The sequence below is a fragment of the Melospiza georgiana genome, chromosome Z, assembly GCF_028018845.1.
Source record: "Melospiza georgiana isolate bMelGeo1 chromosome Z, bMelGeo1.pri, whole genome shotgun sequence".
Classification (NCBI taxonomy): domain Eukaryota; kingdom Metazoa; phylum Chordata; class Aves; order Passeriformes; family Passerellidae; genus Melospiza; species Melospiza georgiana.
The window spans coordinates 32830781-32851944 of record NC_080465.1 but is presented as its reverse complement, the minus strand read 5'-3'; the positions used below and the strand labels follow the sequence as shown (position 1 = coordinate 32851944).

The window sequence follows — 21164 nt, the reverse complement described above, 5'->3', positions numbered from 1 at the left end:
CTAGTCAATCACTCCACCTAGTATTCCAGAAGCTTCTCCTCTTTGGGGGTTGTGGTTGGCTGTGGTCCCGGGGCCCCTCCCTTACCTGGTACCTATTGGGCTCTCCACTATGTCATTTGTGTTAAGCTCATCCCCTCTCCTCCCCCTATTGGTCTTCTGTAAACCCCTCCCAGATCCACCCCCTTGCCTTTATAACCCTGGCATCCCTCCCTGGCTGGCATCGTGGGCTTTCCAATAAACGCAGCGAGTGTCCAGCTCCTTCCATCTCATCGTTCAGCAGCGATCCAGGCCACAGCCAGCCCAGCCCGAGGCCTTACGCCGCCGAGGGGTGCTGGCAGGTTATGCAGCTGGGTGTCGGCCTTAACCTCACCTAGCCGGACTCTGACCTGCTCTGCTCTAGAAGGCCAAGTACACCTCGCTGCATTCTGCTATTACCACAGGGTCTATTACCCTTTACATCACAACATATTGTATATGATGTGATGTTAAAATCAAGTAGCAAGAAAAATCAAGAAGTTAAAATCAAGAAGTTAAAATCAAGAAGTTGTTAAAATCATTAGCGCTACCACAAACAATAAATTTTTGTAACTTTAGTGTAAAGCATTTATTCAGTAATATAGCTAAAGAAATATGCACTCCTGTGAAGCTTAGAAAAAGGGAACAGCCTCTATTAAAAGGCAGAATTGATGGCAGTGTAGACCAGAAATCTCAGTAAGAGAGATGAATGTAATGGAATGTAGAGCACCAAGAAAAATATCAATCTGTTGGATTAAGGGTTGGGATGGGGTATGAGATGTGGATTAGGAGCAAATTAACAGATTTCACTATTTCTCCTTTGACATCTAATTTTTCCATTTTCTAGGTTATGCCATTTACTCAACATCTGCTGTTCAAAATAAGCTTATAGTTCTGTATATAAATGATGCGCTGTATATAGAAAGCCACAGTGAATGATACGAAACTGGCAGTGTCAGAGCAGGCAAGTGACACTCCTAAACAAGGAGACTGGAGTAGGGTCTCCTTGCAGACCATAACGATTCCAACTTCCCAATGCAGATAATGCTTGGAGAAGATACAAGTGAATCATAGATGCACTGCTCTGGTTATGCTGCTTTACAAATTCCATCCTGATGAATGTTCCTTCGTTCTCAGCTTCCAACTCAACTATTCTTACCTGAAAGAGAAAACGTACCAGTTTGCACTCTATAGTATTCAACTATTAAGACAGAAATACTGAAGCTGTTTCACATGTATTAATAAAGCATATATAAAATGGTACTCTAAGTACCGTTTGATAAGTACTCTCATCAGTTGCTAGCAACATGGCTACCATTCTAAATGAAACCTTTTTTGCAGAAAAAAATTACAGTACTTCTTAAATTTTAAATATTAAATTCTAAGTACTTCATAAAATCACAGCACAGGTAGCATTGGAAAGGACCTCTGATGATCATCCAGTCCAACCCTCTGCACCAAGGCAGGGTCACCTAAAGCAGGTGACACAGACATGTACCCAGTTGGATTTTGAGTGTCTCCAGAGAGGAAGACTTCACAACCTCTCTGGGTAGCTGTTCCAGTGCTCTGCCATCCTCAGTGTAAAGACTTTCTGCCCCAAGTTACGATGGAACTTCTTGTGCTTTAGTTTGTGGCCACGGCTCCTTGCCTCTTTTTTGGGCAGCACTGGAAAGAGTCTGGCACCATCCTCCTGACGCCCACCTTTGAGATATTTCTATGTTTAGGTGAGATCCCCTCTCAGTCTTCTCTTCTCCAGACCAAACAATCCCAGCTCCCAGAGTGTCTTCTGATGAGAGAGAAGCTCCAGACCCCTGACCATCCTTGTGGCTCTCCACTGGACCCTCTCCAGTAGCTCCTTGTCTCCCTTGTGCTGAGGAGCCCAGAACTGGACACAGCACTCCAGGAATGGCCTCACCAGGGCTGAGTGGAGGGGGAGGATCAGCTCCCTGCCCTGCTGGCCACACTCTTGCCAATGCAGCCCAGGATGACATTGGCCCTCCTGGCCACAGGGGCACTGGTGGCTCACGGGCAGCTTGTGATGCACCAGGAGTCCCAGGTCCTTTTGCACAGAGCTGCTCTGTAGGAGGTCAGCCCCAGGCTGTGCTGGCACTTGGGGCTGTTCCTGCCCAGGTGCAGGACCTGGCACTTGCCCTTGTTGAGCCTCACCAGGTTTCTCTCTGCCCAGCCCTCCAGCTGATCAAGGTCCCATTGAATGGCAGCAGAGCTTTCAGGTGCATCAGCCACTGCCCCAGTTTGGAGTCACCAGCAAACCTGCTGAGGGTGCCTTTGATCCCTTCCTTCAGGTCATTGACAAGTAAGTTGAATAAGTTTGGTCCCAATATTGATCCCTTGGGAATACCACTGACTGCAGGCCTCCTGCTGGACTCTGCTGCACTGATCATGACTGTCTGAGCTCTGCCTTCAGCCAGTACTTGACTCACTTCACTGTCCATTCCTTTAACCCAAATTTCCTGAGCCTACCTATGAGGATGTTACGGAAAATGAGGATGTTATCAAAACCCTTGCTGAAATTAAGGTAGTGCTGATACCATCTGATAGACATCAAAGTTGATGACTGAGATCTGAGCTCTGGGTGGGAGCCTGTGAACTGCCAAATTTCAGGATAACAAGGAGTATGAATATGGATGACAGCAGCCAGGTGAATGGATGGTGACAGACACATCAGGAGCTGGGAATTGCCTACCTTTGGGATAACAAAGGAGATGAAGATTGGTGACACCATCTAGGTGGATGGAAACAGAGAGTGGGGACAGAAGCTAATGACTCAGGAGGAAGAGCAAGACTTGCATGCGGGGAGACTGAGGCTGTACAAGATCTGGGGCTCCTTTGCTGGGGGTCTTGCCCAGAGGGACCAGCTCGAGCTGTTTCTGTGTTACTGCACTGTGAATAAATGGCTTTATGGACTGAGACACGTGAGACACTGCTATGGGACACCTGGGAGCTGCGAGGAAACTGCTCTGAGTGCAGGTGAGGGTGGGCTGTGTGAGGAGTCAAGCAGGGCACCCATCAGCTCGCTGGAGCCACCCACTGTGAAGGGCTTCACTCCCAACAGTGAAAGCCTCTGACGTTGGGAACTGTCTCTGCCAGAGTCTCATGAATGGCCAGACCGGGAAGTTTCTTTAAAAGCAAACAATATCCACTGCTCTCCACTAGTCAACCTACCCTGCCATGTCATCTCAGAAGGCCATGGTAAAGTATGATTTCCACTTGTCTACTCCCAATTGCCATCCTGACTACTTGGTGAATCCATCCTGACCAGTTCTTGTACATGCTTGGTGATGATCTTCTGAATGATCTGTTCCACCACCTTTCCAGGAACGATGGTGAGGCTGACTGGCCAGTAGTTTCCTGGTTCCTCCTTGTTGCCCTTTTGGAAGATGGATGTAATGCTGGCTTTCATCCAGTCACCAGGCACCTCCTGTTCTCCATTTCTCAAGGATAACACAGAATGGCTTAGTAACAATATCTGCCACGGGATATCTACCTCAGCATCCACAGGAGCATCCCGTTGGAGCCCACAGACCTATGGGCTTTAAGTCTGTCTAGTTAACCTCTAACTGAACCCTCTATGATCAGGGCCAAGTCCCCCTTTCTTCAGCCGTCCTCCCTTACCTCTGAGGTCTGGGATTCCTGAAGGACAGCGTCAGCAGTAAAGACTGAGGCAAAGAAGGCATTCACTAATTCCACCTTAACTGTGTCTTCCATCAGCAGGACACCTGTCTGCTTCAACAATGGCCCTACACTTTCCCTAATCTTCCTTTTCCTGCTGATGTACTTACCACTGATATCCCTTGCCAGACTCAATTCCAAGTGGGTGGTGGCCTGCCTCATCACATCCCTGCATACCATCTGTTTTCATGGAAGTCCTCCATTACTAGTTAATTTTTATCAATGCACTTCAATGATTTAATTGAACATGTAACTAAACACTCCAATAAACAGTTAAACAGTTGACACCTCTGTTGAAAATGGGATAAGGGGATAGGCAGGCTGGAATGCAGGATAGTTCTATCAACACCTTAATGAACTCACAGAAGTTTCAATGATATATGACACATTTCTAAATAGCCAAATTTGTTCAGAGTAAACACAAAACTTCAAACTACCTTTGTGAATTCTCAACATCTAAATTCAGATTATTCAAAATCTAACTGCAGATTGCAGTTAATGCACTTTGAGGCTTTTTTTTTTTAACCACTCCGGATTACAGCAGAAAGTTAGATGAACATCTTTTATTGTACTTGGAAGATGTTTGATAGAACTCTAGAACTAGAGGAAGCCTGTTTCCTCTTTTTTTTTTTCACATCTCATGTTCCATGAGAAACAAGCATACAAATAAGTTTCCCTCCACCTCCACAGCACAGTCCAACTACTCAGATGTTATTCATGGTAGTAAATCTAGTGACAGAATGGACAAAATCTTGATGCACAAAGAACACAGAAACTTACCTTCAATTCATGTAGTAAGTCTAATGGGACTTCATGTACCATCCTTCTGTTGACAGGATACCAGCAAAGATGACAGGGAATGTTTGCTTTCATCAGGAGAGCTTGGCAATGGCATCTTGGTAAATCCTTCATCCGTGGGAGGATCATCCTCATTTTCCTCTCCTTCTTCGGATATCCTTAGTTTAGCTCTATAACTTTGAGATTTGTCTCCATTATTATGACTCTTAGATGCAGTCGTTTTTAGCACTTCATGTGAGTTGGACAGGGACTGCAAATATAGGTCCAATTTTTTAATATCCTCATTATTTTCTGACTCATCCATTAAATTTTCACAGTCCCTTGTTAAAAAAAAAGAGTCTGAGTCTGCAGATATGCTGAGATCCATACCATCACACTCTGGAAGCGTCTCATCCAATATTCCCATGTCAAGAGATTCATGAAGGGCAGAATTTAATGCAGATGCATCCCAGCATAGCGTCTCACCCATTAGAAAACTGCAACAGTGGTCTGAAGGTAGTGTATTTGTTCTACTACCACTTTTCAAATAAATATTCATGTTCTCTACATTTTGCAAAGTCTGGGTTAGATCTTCTACAAAACTTCCACTCAAAGCAGAACAATCTGGTTCCTCTGACTCAGTTCTCTCATTTTCTTGAATTCCAGATGTGTTTGAATTTGAAGATTCAAATGTATGACTTAAAATCACCTGCTCCTGAGAAGCAGATTCTGTAGAAATTAATTGAGACTTCTTCTGTGATACAGGAGCATCCGAGTCACATACAGGAGACACAGGTTCAGAGCACACAAAGGAACGGCCCATCTCCTCCTGCATACCGGGTGTGGCATTCACTGAAGATTCTTCTGTCACCACTCCAGCTGAGGACAGCTCTGGGTCTAATGAGCCCTCAGTCTGAACAGCTTTTCTCCACGAACTTCTAATTTCAGCAACTAAATGAAACAAACCAAGGTGAAATTTTAATGCTTTCAATCAGTCTGGTTTTTTTCTGTCCCCTCAGTGATACAGCAATCCAAGAGGGAATACATATAGCTGCTTTATATTGTTTAGGTTTCCCCAAAACAAAGGGAATTCTATGTAAGAAAAAAAAATCTCTTAAATCAAATTCAAAGTATTCATAACTTATTACTAGGTCTACTGTTTTGTATTAGTTTGAGCCATTAGAAAAACATACAACATCACTGAAATAATTATATTTTTCTTCTTGCATTACAAGTCAATGAACTAACCACATTTTTTATCAACGAGCATAATAAAAACAGTTTCAAACTCACGCAGATTTTCTGGAGTTCGGGGTATTTGATTCTTCGTTATAAATGGGTAAAAAGACAGTGAGCTGTTGAGATCATGTAATGGCATTCCTTTTTCTTCACCACTCTGAGGTGACTCAGACATCACCAACTTTGCAATCTGTAGGATGTGAAAGAACAGGAAATTCTAAGAAATCAAAATTATAACCATTATAACCTCTTCATTTCTGTCAGTTATGGTTAAAAATAAATCTCATTTTCCAAATCATGTGGAGAATTTGGAATATCCTAACTTTTCTGTTATTTACTACTTAGGTTCACAATGACCATAGTATGCTACAAACACAAAATGAAGGTAAGGGACTGAGATCAGATTCAATTTTCAGTTCACTCATCATCTATGATTCCACCTTTCAAATAAGAAAACGTGCTCAGATAGAATATATTTAAGACATTAGCCACGAACTGCATAAGCTTGAAGACTAGAGATATATTCACACATTTAAAAATTTTTAGCAGATGAAAAACAACTACCATTTCAGTTAAAAATGCCATTTACTTTCCAAAATAAGAAGTGGCACATTTGACAGTAACCCTTGTGAAGGAATTCCTCAAATATTAAATGGAATACCTAAAAGGAAAAATATTTACATTCCTGCTTAAAATTACCAAGTCCCTGTTAAATATTTAACATGTATATCTGTAGTGAGAGTCCTATGTATTGGATAAGTGGGTCCTAGTAGCTCCAAATGAGCTGCAGCTGTGAAGTCCTTAGTTGGGCAGCAGCTGTAGCTCGTAAAGACAACTGGGATAAAAGGGGTGGCTCGAGAGCCCTGAGGAGTCCCTGTGAAGCCACGAGGAACTGTGCAGCAGAGAAGAACTGCATGGTAGAAAACCAGCTAGAACCTATGGACTTTAAGAATGTCATAACAACAGTATGGGACTCTAGAAATATGAAATACAACGAGATAGCAACACATATCTTAAGAATTCAACAGTTCTTTCTGTTTCTCAATATATGCAGTGTACTTCACTGACTTAAGTGTAATCATACCATGATTCTACTGAACATACTATTCACTTCACCATGATTTTTAAGTATGATACCTGCACAAACTCCATGCTTTCAGTGTGTACTTTATCAGTCCACTCTAAAACTCCATGACTGATAACCATCTAGCAGAAAAAGGTATCTTTCGATGTATGTGGATTACAAGAGACATTTTTTGTTATAATTAGTGATTTGTTCTCCAAACTTAGTGATCATTTACTTAAAAACTAACAAAAATTATATCCTAACCTCTTCTGCCAGTTCATCTCTGGCTTTCTCAAGAAGGTAATCTTTTTTTGCAGGAGACTTTGGCTGGGTAACATTTTCATCTGCATTCTCCTCCATTTCTGAAGCAGGGAATTCTTCCTTTCCATTTTTTAAGTTTTTTTGAGGCACAGGTTTTTCATTTCCCACACAAGTATTCAAGTTCTACAGGAATACAAAGGAATTATTAGTCTTTTTAAAATCAAGAAAGGGTATTAGCATAAACTACTGTTAAATTTCTGAACTGCAATGGCCCCACAGTGTTTAGTCAACAAAAATATTTCAGTCTTGAATTCTAACAAAATACAAAATATTTTTACAACTGTATTCAAAGTAGGACCTAAGTAGTGACTAGGATAGGTGTTACATACAACATAGATGACTCACTTGCAACAACTCTGATCACACTACAGTGAACAACTGTACATCCAGGTTCCTTTTACCCTACATTTTCACACTTAAATTTCATTTATAGCTTAAAGAAACAAAGTCTGACCACTGCCCACATCAAAAGACTGTTTCAGCAAACAAGGCATCAGTCACACACTGCATGTTACACAGGAAGTCAGATATAAGGGCACCTACTTCCTGCTGTTCTTTCCTAAAGGTTAGTGAAGTCACCAAGAGTTAACTTTTACAATTTTGCCAGACTAACTCAAATGTGTAAAAATATTGCTCAAAAAACATCAAAAAACCACCCCAAAACCCTCACAAAACAAACCAAAGCCCCAAAAAAACATGCCCCAAATCATTTTCCATGAAGTCTAAATTTCAACCAATATAAAAAGGACATGCCATAAGTTTAACTTATTTCAAAGATATATACATTTTTAATTAACAGGTCTTCCTTTTCAGACGCCTCTGACGACGACAGCACCGATGAGCTCCTCAAGAGGGGAGAGAGACAAAAAAAAAACCCAACAATTTTAGAGACAAATTAAACAACTAGAATGCAAATCTTAGAAGGCTGTTATACACTGTGTGCTCCGTATCTGTCCGTTACGATTTCCCTCAATTCGTCCCGGTCATCAGAAAGCAGTTTTACTATAGGGAGAACAGTGTGACAATTAGAGCAGCTTTAGCTCTAGTTGTGTATCAGCCTCCCAAAACCAGTAAATTAATAAACTCTGCTATTGATTAGCACACACAAAAAAAAAGGGCTTTCTCAATACACTCGTAAACAAGTCTTCTGCATTCTACTATAAAAGAAAACTGGAAAGTCTTCTGCACACTTGACAACATTCTTTTTCCTACGTAGTCTTTGTCTGAACCATTTCTGGCATCCACAAGTCTGTTCCTATGTAAACTTGATATTTAACAATCACCTGGCTACCAAAAACTTCAGCTTTATCACTTCTAGTAAGTTGCATGCCAATGGCATAGCTCTCAAAACTGCACAGTTCCCACTTGCTAAGAAAAGCATATCTTAAAATGTTTTTGATGTTATTTGTCTGTAGCCTCAGAAGCAGACATGCCTCCATACTGTATGAAGTCACTGAAAGAAACCCAGGATTTAATTGTTAACTACTTTGAGAGCCTCTGAGACTTATATGCAACTACATCTATTGATGTCTAAGAATGGATAGCTTTACAGCATTCCTTTGCTAACTCCCTTAGTCCCTTAGCAGGTAACGTTCAAACATTTGTGGGAGTCATATTATGAAAGACAGCATTATTCAAAAGGTCATGAAATATTCCTGGACTAAGCAAATTACAAAAGGGAAAAAACCTTCTAGGATAACATTGTTCTGTGTTTAACCCTTTGCTGGTACTGTAGGAAGAGTAGCTACAGAACAATGTGACTGTAAGTCTCAAGAAAAGTAATGAAAAAAGCCTTGTAGAGCAGGTTTAGCCTGAGAAACGGAAGCTTCTGTTCTCTCCATCTGTCTCTTGAATCTTCGAACATAGTTAGAAAGCAAGAAAAAAATCTTGCAATTTGACTGCTACTCCTCCTACTCAGCAGCAATCAGTTGATCAATCTGTCATTAGCTGGAGAAAGCAGCAGTTACTTTAGGACTACCTTGCTAAAGCAAGTAGTTGTGATGGAAGGAGTGGGCTACTAAAATATTCTACTAAGACTCAAGCGATGCAAAGTATTCAGGTCCAATAAGTAAACATGTAATTCGTCTACTGCTTTTTTATCAAATTCTTATTAGCATACCTTCTTGAGGGTACTAATATTGCATCGGTCATGGTTTCCAAACACCCATCACTTTCCTCATGGCTTTCTTCATGATCATAGTCATAATTATCTAGAAAAGCAACCCAAAAGTTTCAGTATTGCTTCCAATTTCTTCACTTAGGCTTCCCATGTGACACAAATCACACACACTACTTCTGTAGACAACACACTGGATGGATTTTACACTTCAAGAAAAATAAATTAATACATAAGCAGGATAGTACTATCAATCCTTTTGCTCACGCAGTACCTGTAGCAACAGATGCCCCTAGGAGCCAGCACGTCTTTCTGTTGTTCCCGAACACATGTTCAAGAACGTGATTCTATCTGCTGCCCTGCACATAGCAATCAGACCTTTTACCTTCCTCCAAACTACAGTCCCAGCCACATCACCATTATCCCCTTCTCTCCACACAGACGTCAGTTGTACAGTACATCAGTTCCACAAAGCACAATTCCACCCGCCTTTACTCCAACTGCATTAATCAATAAATATCTTTGTGGATATACTCATTCCTCTTGCTGCCTCAGTCCAAGCAAGGTGAAGCTTTGCATAAGTAAATGTTACAGAAGTAAATGTTTTGAACATTATTGGAGGTGCACATACCTCAGTCATGGCCTGTCTACAACAATGTACTAACTCTGACACATCCTTGAATACACAGCCAAAGTTTTACCTCAGTAGTTCTCTACTAATACTAAATTTCAGCTTTTGCAGGGGAAAATGGCATTTTCCATCACATTTAACTCAACACATCAAAAATCCAAGCTCACTTCTAGTAGTTAGGTGAGGTCATTATTCTGCTTTTGGGTTTGACCCTATTAACAGACAGAAGTTTTCTTAATGGCTGTATTATCAGATAATGAATCTCAACCACAGAGAGAATGTCACAATCTGTCTCAAGCTTTCTCATTCTACCAGCTCATAGCATCATAGTACAGTGCTTCAATCTTTAAATTTTTAAGGCAAACTATGTTCCAAATCCAATTCTGTAGCTTTTCCTCTGCAGCTTCTAGCCTTACCCCCACATAGACTCAGATGGCTGGAGCAGTACTTTCAACTTTGTAGCCAAAAGGATCTTCCCACCAATTTTTTGCATCTTGCAATTCCAATACACCTCTGTTATGCCATTTTTCCTAAAAGGAATTCTAAATGACATGATTCAAGCAGTCTTCCTCCTTGCTTTGTAGCTTTTAACTTATAACTCTGTACTAGTGACAGTCAAGACTTGGTCAATAAGTAAAATGAGGTCACACAGTAAAATATCATCAGTCAATTAGCATGTGCAACAACCATGTCTGATCAAAGTGAGCTCTGATCAACACTATTAACCAAATAACTGAATGCAACTAACACAAATCAAGTGAGATCCTGACCAAATGGAACAGTTACTAAGGAATAAATTATTTCAGTGTACCAGGGAAACATAGTTATGTGGGAGGACACCTTCAATTTCTTTTCCTAGATAGTCAATGGGAAAGCTTCACCTTCTTTCTCTATTACTCCGCCAACCTAAAATAACCTTTACTGTTAGACCGAATGTATTCTCTAGAATCAATGAATAAACAAACCTTTAACCTTTATTAACACAGGCACCTGTCTCAACATCCTTTGCGCAAGAACAACAAAATATCAAACAGCTCAGCAGTGGATTTTTGCCAAGCTTCAGAGAATCTCCAAGACACTACAAAGTTGAAATATGCAAGGCAATTTTGGCAAAGAATCATTCAGAACCAATTACCACAGACTACCAAAGATCATCTGCAAATGCAAGAACAGAGCCTTTTTGATTCCACATAACTTTTAACAACTGTGGTGGTGGGAAAGAAGGAAAAGAAGCTTCTCCTGTTCACCCACCTGAAAATGACTGATTAAGGACACCATCTTTGTCTGAAGAACTAAAAGACTGAAGTGATGAAGCTGGTTGCTTTCAAAAGGAAAAGAAAAAGTTACACAAGCAGGCAGAAAAAGTCAGTTTATCAACAGCATTTAATAGAGAGTTATTTAAAACAATTTTCCTGCTAACCAGCTGTCAGACTCAACTTCTCCTCTCTCTGCTGGGTAGCTACATAAGGGTACAATCTCTGTCAGTGTGAGCATCAAAATGGAAATTATTGTTCCTTCATCAAATACATCACTTTAAAAGGGGATAACAGAAATCAGCAAATATTCAGCCTGAACATACAAAATGCTCAGCTTCCACAAGGGGACAGACAGAAACAAACCAAAAAGCAATCTGCTCACTCTTATGCTGACCTACCATCTCAACATCTCCAGTGAATACATCAGTGCGACAGTCAAATGTATTCTCTTTAAGAAATGTATTCTCCTTAAGAAACATGTATTCTCCTTACTTCTTAAAGCAGAATTGGGTATACTGCACTACCTGAGTCCCCTTACCTTATCTATAAAGCTGAAGTGTTGTAACAGAACATACTAGTTTAGACCTACATCCTCTCTCACCTTCACCTTTTTCTCTTTCCCAGAATCAGATAAAATTAATACTACTTACCAGATCATCTCTTAAGATTAAATTAAAAGGACACTGGCCAAGAATCATTTTCCACTTTGACTCCCAGATTTGTTGTTTTCTGAGAAGAGACTGATGCATTGGCTCACAATGCTCTTGCCTTCTTCTTAGACTGTAATATATAAACATAGAAAATGAAGACACCTGTTGGCAGAGATAACAATTCCACATAAAGAGGGAAAGTATTATGTGTTCTCCCTTACCCTGACAAACCTTTGATATGTATCAATTTATTCATGCATTTATGCAAACACTAAGAACTAAAATTCACAACCAAAAAAGCCGCTGCTAGGCAGTCTTCATGTTTCTTACAGCAGAATTGGAAAAACTACACTAAAACATATATACAATAAACACTTTAAATTTCTCTAAGCCAGTTACAGATGAAAGTTTTAAAACTCTCAGAACTTATTAATGCAACAAGACAAAAAAAAGCAAAAATCAAATCAGCAAGCAAATGAGATCGCCAGGAACAAAGACCAAAACATTAATGAAACAAAGGCAAAAAGCTGAAACTAAGTAGAGAAGAATCTCAATAAAAAGTCATCTAAATAATTAGAACAAACACTAATTTTCCCAGAGGCATAAGACTGAACCAACATGTTTTTGCTGTAACATTTTTCTAGAAAAGACTCCAGTAGATATGATCCTACCATTTGAGAACAAGCAATTAGAGAAAATCTCTCAACAATCACCTTTCAGTGTTCAACTCCCGTAGTGCATTCTTGTAGGATGCAACCACATCCTCAATTCTGTAAAGTTCTTTTAATTTACATGGACAACGTTCATCTCTCAATGTCATCAGGGCTTCATTTAATAACTGAATAACTGTTAGGAAATTCAGATTTCCCTCTTCATATAAATTTCCTGTACAAAACTTGAAGTAGAGCAAGCAATTAAAAAAATAATTACTGAACACCACCAATATCAGAAATTTTGTCTTCTGTAGGCAGAGCCAGGACACTGTATATATTTTATACTTAGATTCAGGTCCCGATAGTTTCATTTTTCAAAAAATACAGTCTACGTTAAAGCAATACAAGTCGAGAAAACTCCAGCAATGAGTTGGAGCACTGTTTGACCACTGCCCCAAAAGATACAGCCCAAACAGCACTGATGCCGTAACTGAACAACACCATATACTACAGTATGGCAACAAAAGCCAGTTGGTTGAAATACTCCTTAAAACAGTCAAAATAATTTTAATGTCTAAACCACAAAAAAGTCAAGTACTATAATCAAGCAGATTATAGTACTTATCAATACTTATCAATGTATTTGCTCAGCTGAAGTAGTTAATGGGTTAGAAATAACAAATACAAAACAGCACTATAATAATAAGAAATCTCTGCATATGAATTTTACATTTTTCATGCACCCTTCTGCGATTACCTCTAATAATCCATAAAGTACTTTTTAAATTTTTTAAGGTAATTAACTGCATTCTTGGGGACTAAATGAAAACAGTTTAGCAATTCAGCAGAAGGACAAAAACCACTTACTCTATATATGTTACTTTCAACTCTGGAAGTCAACAATGCTGGAACACTCAAAACAACATCACTTCCATCCAGAATACATGGGTCAACATAGTCTTCAAGTACAGAATCCACAACTTCCTTGTCTTTTTTCAGAGATGTAACCATTTCCACTATAAGTGCCCACATACTGCGGACCTTAACAAGAAAGGAGAAAAACGCTGTGTTAAAATGTTGTAATACCTACAATGACAGAGTACCAAAACAGCATGAAGGCAGATGAAAGGGCTAGCATAATCACAGGCAGACAAGTGCAAATAACAGTATCTGACAGTAGGTGTTGCAGAAATGTTAGAATTCAACACATTGCCACAGCAAGAACAAAATGCTCACCTTCTGAATTCTCTCAGTTATGTCATTTTCGTTTTGGTCATTTTGCTTCATCCTATATGCACATGCAAAACAAAAGTTCAAGCAGACTACAGTGAAATTACAGTTCATATTTCATAAAACTGAGCATCTAATCTATTTCATACATCCTAACTTAGTTACAAGGAAAAGTACTTACCTGCAAAACTGCTTCTGCGCAACTGCATATTCAGACTCTGTCCGCTTTATTGCTCTAAATAAAATCCTAGGAAAAAATTCAACAGCTAGCACAGGCTTATCAGAATTGCTTACAGTCACTAACCAATTATTTCTCATCCCAGCAGCAATAAGTAAGTTACTCTAAGTATCTATTAGCAATGTGAACTACAAATATATTCAGCAATTCTACAGTAGCTAAATCCCTCACTTTCAAAAGACCAGAGAACAGAATACTGGAGTACAAGCAGCTGGACCATAGAAGCTCTTTTGTCAAAGTGCTTTTATTGATATTTTAAGCATGTAAAAATGTAGTAGTCTGATTTTCAGATAAATTAGGTGCCTAAATCATGCTGCATTCAAAAGGATCTTTGGAGTTCAGATGCACTGTCAAGAATGAAAAAAAACTATCAAGAGTTTAATTTTTGAAGAGTATCACTCAAACAGTAGTAATACTTCCCAAACAAGGTCACAGGAGACACAGCATTACAGAAATCAGAGACATTTAGGAGACTTTGATCTCTGGAAATTGTATTTTTGAGCCTTCCATTGAAAGCAGAGCCCCTAATTATGCTACTCATGATCTTGTCAAACCAAGTATTGAATATTTCCAATATTTCACTTCTGAGGGCAAACTTTTTCCATTTAATTGTTGTCACAAGAGATTTTTTTAATCTCCACATGGAGTTTTCCCCAAAACACCTGCTGCCTTGTCCTGTTAGGGCACATCTTTGTGAAGTGTACCTCCACATTCTCTACAACTACCTTTTAGATACTGAAACTCTGATTAAACCCCTAGCATTGCCTTTTTCAAGCTAAACAAACCAAGTTTCTACAGCTTATGCATTTCACACTCTGAAACCCTCTAACCCACTGCAGTCCTCTGCTAGTATCTCTCCCATCTTGCTAGTATCTCTCCCATCTTTCATTCTCTACATTCAAGTGGGCTGATTTTTTAAAACTGAACATAGTATTCCACGTGTGGCATTAGAATTGTCACCTCCAGCCAGCAACTAAGTACCACACAGCTGTCCACTCACCTCCCACCTCCCTAGCCCCAAAAGAATAGCAAGAATCTGAAAAATGGTAAAATTCATGGGCTGAGATAACAGTTTAATAACTGAAATAAAAATACTATAGCACAGATGTAAAGGAAAAAGAGAGAAAATAGTAAAACTGAAGAAAAATGTGTGATGCATAATACAATTGCCCACCATCTGCTGACCAGTATTCATTACCATACAACATGGCATGCTGCTAGTCCTGGTTTCCAGGACACACTGCTGACTCATGCTCAGCTTATGGCCACACACTACTCTCACTTCTGATTCCTTTTAGCAGAGCTACATCACAGCTAATCACCCACAAACCTGTGCTGCTGTTGGGGTCTATTGTCTCTCTCAGCTGCAGGACCCCACACTGGTCTTTGTTAGACCCCACACAATTTTTGTTGTGCAAGTCTCCAGACCCAGTAAGGTCTCTCTGTGACATGTTTCCCCACTGCAGCATCTTCCTTCCTCACAGTTTGGCACTATCTGCAAGTTTGGTGGGTTTGTATTCAAGCCTGTCATCCATATTCCTTAAGAAAACACAGCACCAGCCTCATGGAATTCCATTCACAGACCAGTTACATAAGGAACTTTGAGGCACTGTCACCCTTTGGGCTCACCCCTTTAACTAGCCTTCTGTCTTTCCAAGTATGTCAGATATGTTCTGAGACAATGTCAGGAAAGTATCCCTGTGCCATTGGATGAAAGTGTTTTGTTGCTTCTTTCCCCACTGCTTCTTGGCACAGAACTGGGCTACTGATCTTACCCATGCAGCCTAAGGCAAGGTACATCTTGGGTATCCCAACCTGTGATATTTGCAACTTACCATTTTGTTCAGGAGCAGATCTAAATTGTCCATGCACCTCCACTTCCTAATAACATACTAAAGGATTCTTTATTCAAGCTCTTAGCAGGCTCTTGGAACTTTAGCTGAACTTAGGCCTTCCTAGATACATCACTGCACACCTGAGAAATATTTCTGTATTTTTGTCGTTAAGAGTCAGTTCCCTTTACTATATTCCATATGTTGCTACACTGTCTTAATCAGGCTGGTTCCTTGTTGCACCTCTTTGTTTTTTTGACTTAAGAAGATGGAACACACATGAGCTTCAGCAAGGATCTCAGAAAGTCTCCTATCACTCATGAGCTTTCCTGCTTTCCACAAGATACCTCCTACAGTTGTCTAGGCCAGTGGAAATACGCTCAAATTAAAAGGCCAGTGCCATCAGTTTTCTTCTTGTCTTCCTCACGTTCCTTTGCATTTCAAGTTCTACAGCCTTGGCTGCAGTGACCATAAAAGCCCTGTAACATCTCCAAAGAAGTTGTTTCTCTTATTTACACACAGTGAGTTCAAGAGAGTACTGCTCCTACTCAGCACAATTAGTGATTGCATCACAAGGTCATCTTCCAGGTACTCCCCGGTTCTTACATTGCTAATGTATCACTGAGCCACTTTCCCAGCAAATGCCAGGATAAGCTGAAGTCCGCTGTAAGAATCAAGGTCAGCAGAAACCCGTCACAAGGTCTCCCTGGAGGCTAAACCCTCCTCCAACGGCATGAAACATGACCGGTCCTCTTGTACGGAGCTGTACTACATGCACATATACTACTGACACTGCTCTTTTACCTACAGTGCAACCCCTCGCCCTTTTCTGCCATTTATTAAACAACTCACAACTGTCCATGACAGTGCTCCAGTCATGTAAACTATCCCACACAATTCTGTAAATTCTGATGATACATAACTCTATGCTTGCATGGAACGTTCCAGCTCATGACATTTCTCAAGCTTGGAGTGTTTACCATAAACAAGAACTAAGAATAGTATACTTTTGTGAAATAATTAAGGCTTAAGTGAATAAAATATATCTTGCAGTCAATTAAAAAAACCCAAATGTTTCATCTTCAGAATGTTGTATTTTACTCTTCAGAAGAAATCATACTGCTATACATGCAGAATTCCCTGACCATTTTAATGCTCAAGTAACAAATAAAATCTCCTAAACAGTTCATTTCTTTAGACTACTATGCTTCATAAAAGATCTACAAGCAGTAGAACTGTTGATGAAAAAAAGTAAAGGGGGAAAACATGGGAGGAGTTCAACAGAATGACTTCTGTGATGTAAAGTATATGCAGACTTTTCAAATCCTTCTAAAAACACATACACAAGTTATGAAAAGACTCACCTTTTTTTAATTACTTACTGTGCTTTTCTCCTATATTCTTGAAAAATAAAATGCTCCCTTTGAAGAATTTGCAGCAGTTTATTGTATGCAACTCTGTGTCTTGCTTTTGCTATGTACATATTCCGAGGTCTCTGCATTACAGCTTCAGCAGAAGGTATACCAGTGCCTAAACAGAAGCCACGGTTTGGATTACATTACTTGCTTTTAGCAAATTGCCCTCTTCCTAATCTACCTAGATCAAACTGCAAGAATCACAAATCAAGATGCTCATTTTTACCTGGACTGAAACATAGCATGCAGTGTACTGCCACTTTTGCCTTTTTTTCTGTTGTATACACTTTCATCCCCTCACTCTCACTCCCTTTCTATATTCTTTAGGTTACAATAACACAAGATGCTGGAACAGATCTGATCCTTCAGAATTCCTCAAGTTCCAAAAAAGAAAATAGCGTAGTCATCCAATACTTTTGAACCAAACCATTGCTTGTGTGGGTAATGGTGCAGAGCATTGCACAGGTGAACCTTGGAACAAGACCCATAAAGCAGTAGAGAGTAAAACCATCTGCATTGTTCTATCAGCAGTAGCTCTGTGCAAATGCACAGGAAGACTCTGACCTGAGCATCCAACTAAGAACTTCTTAAAGCTCCTGTCACACATTAAAGACTTGATACATTTACAAACACAACATATGAAGCATTTTTATTGTCCCACACAGCTTACCTACAGAGAGCTTTTTCATGTTCTCAATCATTACGTATCTTGCAAAACGGCACAACACATGAACAACTTTAGCACCACCAGGAGAAATCAGTGTGGAATATGTAATTTGTGGAACACTTCCTTCCATCTACAAAAGTACAAAAATTTTAAATGCAAAACTAATCTGAGAAGTAAAGCATAAACAACAGCAATCAAAGACTGGTCTACACACCAAAATGCTGCAGATTACCCAGTAGAAGCCTGATGCAAAGATAAATGACTTTGCCCACCCCCGTTAACACCTACTGTAGTCAGCAGAAGAGTATATAGCTTTTTCCCATGTTGACAACACTCGCTGTACAAAAGATGGTTTCAATGCAAAGACTATTATCACTGTTGGATAAATGTTAAAAATTGGTGCCCTCCTCATTCCTAACAGTTAACATCTATCTTTGAAAACACATTCAAGTTTTCTTCCATGTATTCTACTGAAGGCATGAATTAGTGTACTTTAATCATATTTAAAGATATTGTAGCATTGGTTTTCACCTTACCCACTATTACTAAAATATTAAAGTGTTGAGGAACACAAAACAAGATTTTTAGAACAATCATTAAAAGAAAGCCAGCATAAGAAAGCAACACAATAACCACCAATACTTGAAGCGTTTTTGTTTTGTTTTTAAAAAGCTTGCCTTACATTGTAGCCCCTTTCCCATATACAAGAAAATGCTCTTAATTAAGTTTTTCATCCGAGTCAGCTTTCACAATAAGAAACACCTTCCCAGGCAACTTAAACAAACAAACCCTCAAGCTGAAGGAAGTTATTCCCACCCAGGGTTAAGAGACTCTCTAGATTTCCATTTAATCAAATACTGTTACCCAAAAGCAAGCCACAGCAGTTTTAGGACCCAACTAGGTCTCTCTCTTCTAAATTCCCCAATGCCAACATCTTTTCTTCAAGGAAGTCCAAGATAAACTACATGAAAGAATATACAAAGCAAAACTGAATTCTTTGATAAGAAATTTCTTATTTGAAACTCTGATATAAAACAGTTCCCTCAGAAACAAAATAAGGTCACAGAAACCAGTAGAGCATCTACTTCCACTTTTCATAATACTCACTGAAATTTCTCTTAGCCACTGACAGCAGTGCTTCCTAAATCTAGGACTTGACAGACTTGATTGATTTTTCATTTAAAAAGGAAGAGGGGGAAGAAAAGAAAAAAAAAGCCATGTCAAAACACATTTAAGTATTCAGATTCCTAATTAACCATTGTAAAATCAAGAGTAAGACACAGATTTCGTATTGATGCTGAGCCAGAAAATGAGGGGCAGACACCCCAGACCAAGAACAGATCAAAGTTTGTCAAATTACAATGTTTTCTTTTCCCAAGTTAATTACAGATTATTTCAGAGAAAGGTTTGTCTGCAGCTCTTTCTAACTTGGGACAGAGGAAGAAGAGGAAAAAAAAATAAAAGAGGGCAGAACCCTGACCATTTTCATATCACTGGTCTTCCTCCTGCAACGCATGGAGACAGTTTTTTTTGTATGACAGAGCTGTTTCAGCTTACACATTCAAATGCATAAGCTGATACAGCTCTGTCATACAAAAAAACTATTAAAGTACACAGTGTTCTTGCCATGTTGAAGGTCCTGGAAACAATCCATAAATGACAAATATTATTTTCCGTTTGGTCAGAAAGAACAAGACACGTAGATTAGTTGTCAGCTGTTAAAATTTGTATCAAAGTTGCCAAGTAACAGAAACAACTAATTAAGGCAAGGTTTCAGACTGATCAAAATTGAGTAAACTGTGATCAATACGAAACAAATTCTCTGTCTGTATGCTCTTCTTCCACAGTATTCCCCAAGAAACCAACTCCTTCCCCTCCAGCAACTCTATAAAACATACTCTTAATGAAGGGCACAGCAGTAACCTAAGAAGCCAAATACTTACTTCAAAGTTTTTCCTGCACGGTGCTTATCCAGCTTAGCAAACAAGAAGTAGGCCATGATAGAAAACGCTTCGACATTCGGTGTAGCAAACACATCCCTAATACAAAAATAAACACCCACATCAGAAGTAGCTATGGTGACAAATTAACAGAGCACTTTTATTGTCTGCTAAAGACTACAAAACAGTGTTATGTTACTGAATACTTAATTGAATGTTCTATTTCCTATGTAAAAGTACATACCTTTCATCCTATTTAACACGGGTGAAATCCAGGGCTGCAAAAACAGCGTGGCCAACAGGTCGAAGGTTCTGCCCCTCTGTCCTGCTCGTGTGAGACCCCCCACCCTCCCCCCACCAGGAGTGCTGCATTCAGCTCTGGCGCCCCCAACTTAACAAGGACACGGAACTGTTGCATCAAGTCTAGAGGAGGGGCACAAAGTTGAAAAGCAGACTGGAAAACCTCCCCTACCAAGGCAGAGAGAGCTGGGGAGCTGGGGCTGTTGAGGAAAAGAGGAGGTTACATGGAGACCTTATAGCAACCTTACAGTATCTAAAGGGGGCCTACGGGGAGGCTGGAGAAGGACTCTTCGTCAGGAATTGTGGTGATAGAACAAGGAGTAATGGGTACAAGTTGAAAGAGGGAAAATTTAGGTTAGGTATTTGGGAAAAAAATCTTGACTGTGACACTAGTGAGACACTGGAACAGGTTGCCCAGGGAGGTTGCAAATGCCCCCACGCTGGCAGTGTTTAAGGCTGGGGTAAGGCCTTGAGCAGCCCGGCCCATGGCAGAGGGTGGATCTGCGCGATGTTTTAAGGTCCGGTCCAGCCCCCTAACGGTCACGGCGCTAGGAAACAATTCCGGCAAGAGTGTTACCTTCCAAGGCAAGTTTTCAAAACACGCGCTGAAAAGCCCCTCACCTCGCCTTCCCCACATGACTGTGAGGGGGAGCAGGAGTTCTCACCATTCCTGGGTTTCATTTCTTCAGAAGCTGTGAGATAACGTGGACTGCGGCTGCACTCCGGGCATTTCCCGGGCGCTCTCTGTCGCCGGGGGCACAGGGCCCCTCGGCGGCCATGGCGAGACGCTCCCGCCTCGCGCCCCCGAGTGACACCCGGGCCCCGCTCGGACCCCCCGCCTCCGCCCTCCCCCGGCTCTCCCTAGCACTAACCTCCCTAGTTGTACGCCCGGGTACCGTTTCGGGTCGAAGCCCAAGGCCAGCAAACACATCCAGAGGTGACTGCGCTCCCACTCAGCGTCCTCCACTGCAGCTCCCGGCGACGAGAGGGTAGAAGTCGCCTTCGGCGACGAGGGGGTAGGAAGCAGCGTAGGCGCCTCCATCTTGCCGAGCCCGCCAAAACCTCCCGCGCGCGGGCCGCCCATACCCTCGCGAGACCTCCCGTCCGCCACCGGCGTCCGAAGACGAG

General features: G+C 40.5%; 1 protein-coding gene and 1 non-coding gene across 2 annotated transcripts; both read right to left on the bottom strand.

Moving 5' to 3' along the window:
• Positions 1 to 281: 281 nt before the first annotated feature.
• On the bottom strand, positions 282 to 21031 carry HAUS6 (HAUS augmin like complex subunit 6). The gene is made up of 17 exons (XM_058044055.1): positions 20909 to 21031; positions 19740 to 19835; positions 18904 to 18958; positions 17800 to 17926; positions 17097 to 17244; positions 13826 to 13891; positions 13651 to 13702; positions 13282 to 13455; positions 12475 to 12656; positions 11762 to 11891; positions 11107 to 11176; positions 9228 to 9318; positions 7893 to 7953; positions 7052 to 7231; positions 5776 to 5911; positions 4486 to 5433; positions 282 to 1174 (listed from the first exon to the last, which is right to left on the bottom strand). Exons 1-16 carry the CDS (start codon positions 20965 to 20967, stop codon positions 4517 to 4519), a joined length of 2544 nt encoding a protein of 847 aa, XP_057900038.1. The 5' UTR covers positions 20968 to 21031; the 3' UTR covers positions 282 to 1174; positions 4486 to 4516.
• LOC131096306 (small Cajal body-specific RNA 8) lies at positions 8042 to 8172 on the bottom strand. Its single transcript, XR_009115981.1, has one exon. It is a non-coding gene; the product is annotated as a small Cajal body-specific RNA 8 (non-coding RNA).
• Positions 21032 to 21164: the final 133 nt, after the last annotated feature.